The sequence below is a fragment of the Sinocyclocheilus anshuiensis genome, unplaced genomic scaffold (genome assembly GCF_001515605.1).
Source record: "Sinocyclocheilus anshuiensis isolate Anshui unplaced genomic scaffold, SAMN03320099.WGS_v1.1 scaffold1311, whole genome shotgun sequence".
In the NCBI taxonomy this organism is placed as follows: domain Eukaryota; kingdom Metazoa; phylum Chordata; class Actinopteri; order Cypriniformes; family Cyprinidae; genus Sinocyclocheilus; species Sinocyclocheilus anshuiensis.
The window spans coordinates 14,604-21,058 of NW_015540904.1; the positions used below are offsets into that span (position 1 = coordinate 14,604).

At 38.1% G+C, this 6,455-nt stretch overlaps 1 protein-coding gene across 1 annotated transcript; it reads right to left on the reverse strand.

Moving 5' to 3' along the window:
* Nucleotides 1–4,024: 4,024 nt before the first annotated feature.
* Nucleotides 4,025–4,876, reverse strand: LOC107689128 (zinc finger protein 239-like). Its single transcript, XM_016487037.1, has 2 exons — nucleotides 4,491–4,876; nucleotides 4,025–4,406 (listed from the first exon to the last, which is right to left on the reverse strand). Exons 1-2 carry the CDS (start codon nucleotides 4,874–4,876, stop codon nucleotides 4,181–4,183), a joined length of 612 nt encoding a protein of 203 aa, XP_016342523.1. The 3' UTR covers nucleotides 4,025–4,180.
* Nucleotides 4,877–6,455: the final 1,579 nt, after the last annotated feature.

Below are 6,455 nucleotides of genomic sequence, written 5' to 3' on the forward strand. Positions count from 1 at the left end.
GCAGTTCAGTTCCAGGCTGCAGCAAAGTCACATTGTGCAGAGGACTCAACTGGTTACTGTGGTATTGTGCTGGTGGCCGTCCGAGACTTTTTAAAGAGTGCTTGACTAACTTTCAGAATGCTGCAAAATCAGCTAGGTCAACGTATTTTTCAGATTTGATTAATATGCACTCTCATAGACCTAGGATTTTGTTTTCCACAATTAACTCAATTATTCCAGGTTGTCAGTTTCATGTGGAACCCTCAACTGAACTTTGTGAAAAAAAATTTACGTTTTTTTTTTTCTGACAAAGTGTTAGCTATTCACTTTTACCTTGCTAGCTATCAGATCTGTCACTGTTTTCGCTGGCTAGTCCAGCTTCCTTTTCTTGTTTTCAAAACGTTTCTCTAAAGGAGCTCAGTGATTTGGTCAATAAGATTAAGACAACTGCCTCTTCTCTTGATGTAATTCCTGCAGAGATTATTAAGGCTTCTTTTTCTGAAATTGGTACTGCCATTCAGTCATTAGCGCCTTTCGCATCGCTTTAGTTCCAGAACTAAATGTACAGTACTAAAGTACTGGGACGATTTTGCGCGAACTATTTCCCAGTACCATTTAAAGGGTTGCATTCGCACCGACAGTGTGTACTAAGAAGTGACGTAAGCCAGTCGACAGCGTCGTCATTTGAGCGTGGCGTTCAACAACAGAAACAAAGAACAACAACATTAACAACAGGAGGATGGAGGACGCTGTGATCAGAGCTGTGTTTTTGTTGTGTCTCGCGGGTTTCACAATAATGGACATGGAAAGTCGACGTATACGTAAAGCGATTGAAAGAATGGAAAGGAGGACTAAGATTCTCCAACGACAACTGGTAGTGCTACATTTGCTACAAGTGCCTGCACTTCAGCGTCCGTCCATCTATCGCTGTCCTCCATACTTGCGAAATAAGTTGACATGTTTACAGTATGTTTACACAGCGTTTTAAATCATGGCGGGTGAGGGCGTTTTCATATGCGTTTGGCCAATCAATGTCTACTTACGTCACGATTAGTACCAGTTGTGCTGGTTAGACCCTGCTCCGGAGTAGGAGCTAATTTGGTTCTCGAAAAAGGCAGTCCGGTACTAAAATCGCACCCAGTTCCGGCGGTGCGAAAACACCAAAAAGTGGGTAGTTCCACAATTAGTTCTGGTACTATGAAAAGGTTCCGGCGGTGCAAAAGGCCCTATTGATTAATCCATCTCTTGCTACTGGGGTAGTCCCAAAATGTTTTAAGCATGCTGTTGTTCAACCTTTACTTAAGAAACAGGGTATGGATGAAGTTTGCCTTAATTATCGGCCTTGTCTCCAAGCTTTCGTTTTTATCAAAACTTTTAGAAAAAGTTGTATACTCACAATTGATCTCATTTTTGAATGTAGCTAAGTTAACAGCACCTCTCCAATCTGGTTTCTCTGCCCATCATAGTACTGAGTGTGCCTTGTTTAAGGTGTTTAACGACATTTTACTTGCAGTTGATGGCGGTAAAAATACAGTTCTGTTGCTTCTCGATCTTACAGCCGCCTTCGATACAGATCATAATGTTCTTCTTTGGCGGTTAGAGCATTTGATTGGTATCGGGGGTACTGCTTTAAAATGGTTCAGTTCATATCTTAGAGACAGGTCTTTTTGTGTTGAGCTAGGTAAGTTCTCTTCATCTATTGCTCCTATTATCTGTGGAGTACCTCAAGGATCTATCTTAGGTCCACTTCTTTTTAATTTATATATGCGACCTTTGGGAGATATTATTAGGAGGCATAACGTTTCATTTCACTTATATGCTGATGATACTCAGCTGTACCTTCCATTGAAAGCTGGCTATTCCATTGAACCCTTATTGGCCTGCCTTGTGGACATTAAGAAATGGTTATCCAGTAGTTTTCTTCGACTTAATGAAGATAAAACAGAAATAATCGTCTTTGGCCCCCCAAAGTTGAGAAGTGTTGTTATAAAGGAGCTTGGCAATCATTTCTCCTCAGTCTCTTCACAGGTCAGGAGTCTTGGTGTAATTTTAAGCCTTCTACACACTGCACGATTTTAGCAATCCTATAAGATCATTGCAAATCACACTGTGCGACATGGATCTGATAAACTTGGGTACGACATGTATGCAGACTGCACGATGATAACACCTATTGACTCGTAGGCTATGACGTACGTTACTATAGAAGAAACGTCATCAGCATGCGCTAGTGGTAAAGTGGAGCATGATGAATCACACTTTGGCAGTTGTAGTTTTTATGTGTGTTGAAAAAAAGTGAAACGGCGAAAGAGGAAGGGATAAGAGCTTGAGGTAAGCAGTTTTATATTTTAGCGCCGTGGCGCATTGATTTAATGTCGCAGTTTTATTGGTTGGTCAGTAGACGTGGGTCATAGCAGCAAACATACTGTGCGATGATCATGCTGAATTTCTGACACTGTCAGAAAATTATCGTAGGCTATCTTTGGTCGCAAGACCGTGACAACGGCCGTCTTTGAACCTCTCTCACTGTACGACATAGGACCACCGATTAAGAGCCACGATCACAGAAATCACCACGATTGCTTCACGATAGCAATCTTTTGTCTGGGACAGCCAAAAATCGTGCAGTGTATCCCGGGCTTTAGACTTTGAACTTTGCTTGACTAAGCAAATAAATTCAGTTGTTAAGAACAGTTTTTATCAATTACGGATCATCTTGAGACTGAAATCATTTTTGTCTTTTCATGACTTGGAGAAGGTCATTCATGCTTTTATTACTTCTCACCTTGATTATTGTAACTCATTGTATTTGGGTCTCCCTCAGTCATCCATTGCACGCTTACAGATGGTACAAAATGCTGCTGCAAGGCTGTTGACCAGGGCAAAGAAAACTGATCATGTTACACCAATTTTGGCCTCAATACATTGGCTCCCTGTCCATTTTAGAATTCAATTTAAAATTATGCTGTTTGTTTAGCTCTTAATGGTCAAGCCCCATCTTATCTCACAGATCTTCTTACTCCTCTTTTATCCTCCAGATATTTAAGATCTTCTGACAGTGCTTTTTTATTTGTCCCTCGTTCACGTTTAAAAACAAAGGGTGATAGGGCTTTTTCAGTTGCCGCCCCTCGTCTTTGGAATCAACTGCCACTGGACATCTGCCTTGCACCTTCTATTGTAACTTTTAAATCAATGTTGAAAACATATTTTTACTCCCAGGCATTCTAATTGATTTTACCTGTTTTATGGTTTGTCTTGCTTGTCTTATGTTTTACTTTGTTTCTGTTTAGCACTTTGGCCAGCTTTGCTGAGATAAATGTGCTATACAAATAAACTTTACTTACTTAATCCGTATTACATCTGTTTTTGATTGTTACATCTGTTGTTCCCGAGGCTTTCTGTGTCATGAATGTTAATCAAACAACAAAACACAAAGAAAAATCACTTTTGTAGCTTTAACAGATTTATTAGATTTAATTTATACAGTGAAGACTACGCAGTGATATTTTACATTTGATTATTCAATTTCTGTACCTGAAAACAGTTAGACTTACCTGAAGAATATAAAGCACTGTTTATTTCATTTGTATAATTTTTTCTATTATATTTATCTATGCTTGTAATTTGCTTATTTTCTCTGCTGATTATTCACGTACAAAATCACCCCAATCATTGAATTTATTTTTTTTTTTCAAATAGAGCACTTCAAGTCATCTGGTACTTTTTTTTTTTATATCGCAATATATATTGCAGAAAAAAAAGTACAATGTGAGTTTTTTCCAATATCGTGCAGCTCTACTAGTAAGTTTAATAAAACTAATAGGCTCAATAGCTTCTGCAGCATGAACACAAACATGTAGTCCGCCATTGTTGTTGTTACATGAGGTAGCGGTGTCTGACTGGGGTGAAGACGTGGGGTGATGACATTATTGTTTCACAAAATATACGGATTGGCTATACACACGCAAATGTGTCATTTTCAGATTTATCCACTCTGGGACCCGATTAAAAAAAAATTGCAGTTTGAGGCTCCCAAAACGCCGGATCCATCTGGACGAAACGCTGATACGATACAAAATATTTACATATACAGCTAACCGCGTCTCTGTGTGTATGGGGCCTTACTGTGATTGTTTTTTGTATGACTGTGTATAACAGATGACTGAATGAAACGCTTCCCACATGCAATGCAGTGATATGGTTACTCTCCAGTGTGGACCCTCTCATGTGTTTTCAGATTTACTGACTGACTGAATCTCTTATTGCAGTGTGAACACTTATAAGGTTTCTCTCCAGTGTGGACCCTCTCATGTGTTTTCAGATTTGCTGACTGACTGAATCCCTTGTTGCAGTGTGAACACTTATAAGGTTTCTCTCCAGTATGGATCCTCTCGTGTGTTTTCAGAGCTGCTGAATCACGGAATCTCCTGTCACAGTGTGAACACTTATAAGGTTTCTCTCCGGTGTGGATCCTCTCATGTGTTTTCTGATTTGATGAATTAATGAATCGCTTGTCACAGTGTGAACACTTATAAGGTTTTTCTCCAGTGTGAATCCTCTCATGTGTTTTCAACTGTTTAGCTGAAGTAAAAGTCTTTTCACACTCAAAGCACATGTACTCTCTCACACCAGTATGTATTTTCTGATGTTCTTTCAAACTGTCTAGACGCGAAAAACTCTTACCACACAAATGACATGAATGTGGCTTCTCCTTTGCATGAACTTTCAAGTGTTTCTTCAGAAGTGAAGCCAATAAAAACATTTTACCGCATTGATCACATGCGTGTGGTTTCTCTCCAGTGTGGATGTTCATGTGGCTCTTAAGGTTTGATGATTGTGTGAAACTCTTCCCACACTGATCACAAGTGAACGGTTTCTCTCCAGTATGAACTCTCATGTGACACTCAAAACTTGCTTTGTGTGTGCATCTCTTTCCACACTGAGTGCAGGTGAAAGATTTCTTGGCTCTTCTTTTCTTTAAATCTTTCTGCTTGGTTTGAGAGCAACTCAAAGGTTTTCCTCCAGTTTTGACATGATTTTTCTCCTCAACTTCACTTGATTCTTCATTCTCCTAATTTTCTTCATTTAACTCTGAAATAAAAGTAAAAATGGTTTATTTTTGGTAACTTGTTAAAAGTTGGTACTGCAGTGGTAATGCCACCGTCACAGCCCTAGTAACAATTTTATATTTAAATATTTTAAATATATATATATATGCAGTATATATATATATATAATGTTCATGCTCCTCTTTTTCTTGAATGAACTCTGAAATAAAAGTAAAAATGGTTTATTTTTGGTAACTTGTTAAAAGTTGGTACTGCAGTGGTAATGCCACCGTCACAGCCCTAGTAACAATTTTATATTTAAATATTTTAAATATATATATATATGCAGTATATATATATACATATATACATACATATATACATTAAGTTTTAGATTAGTGTATAGTAATTATGGAAGTCTATGATATTTCCTCATTTAGAGGTTTAATTTAAGTAACTGCAAATGCAAAAAAAGCTTTATTTTAGAGTTTTATGGTTTAAGTGCAACTGTAGTGTTCATAATTAGTTTTTATAATTTCATAATTAGAAATAACGGATGTATATAATTTGTCCTCATTTAGATAAGTAGGTAAAGTGTGTGTTTGTGTGAGATACATTTTCAATACAAATTTGTTCTTTGCTTCAAATCAAGCTAAACCTGAATTTTCACAAATTTTCACAAATAATTACAAAGAAACAGCAATACATTGAATTAAATGTCAAATTTAGCAAACTCCAATAATCTTTGTTTTATTTAAAACTGAAAAATTTCTATAGTGAGCTTGCTTTGGGAATCTTCATTTGGAAAAAGATTCATAAATCATTATAAATGAAGTTTACGGGTAGGGTAAGGTTTAGATAGCTAAGTAAATGCACACTATGTGTGTGTCCTCACATGGAGTGGACTTCAAATAAAAAAAGAAAGCAGCATATGATACATGTGTGTGTGTATGGCTGCAGTGTAAGGCTGATTGTGCTGTCAGGGTTCGAGATGCTCAATGAGCTTCCTGTTTGTCTCGCTCTGGGCACCATGTTCATCTGCAGACACTGACTGAGTGCCCTGTCTCTCTCTCTCTGTCTTTCTCTCTTCTCTGCTGTATCCCTGAGGCCTATAGATTGTGCAGAGCATCCTGCATTCAGCAGCTTAAAGTCACCAGGAGAGACAGCAAGACTGGAAAAGAAGGGACACAGCAAAGAGTGACAGGAAGATGGAGGAAGAAAAGAAAAGAGTGCATAACAGGAAATGATGATGCATTTATATACCGTAACCGTCACTCACAGCCGCCCGCACGTGTTTTGCGTATGAGCCGCATGCAGCCCAAAATTAAACGACTTAATCGACCATGATAGCTTTAATCGATTGCATCTCTCAACGACAATTAATCGATCATCGATTAATCGTTGACATCCCTATTTCTGACATCATGT

What these genes read in the sequence shown, in the direction of transcription:
- LOC107689128 (XM_016487037.1), bottom strand. Translation starts at nt 4,876, where the DNA reads ATGAGAGTTCATACTGGAGAGAAACCGTTCACTTGTGATCAGTGTGGG. An exon ending in AAGTGTTCACACTGTGACAA is followed by an intron (nt 4,407 to 4,490) that starts GCGATTCATTAA and finishes ACACTGTGACAG; the next exon opens with GAGATTCCGTGATTCAGCAG.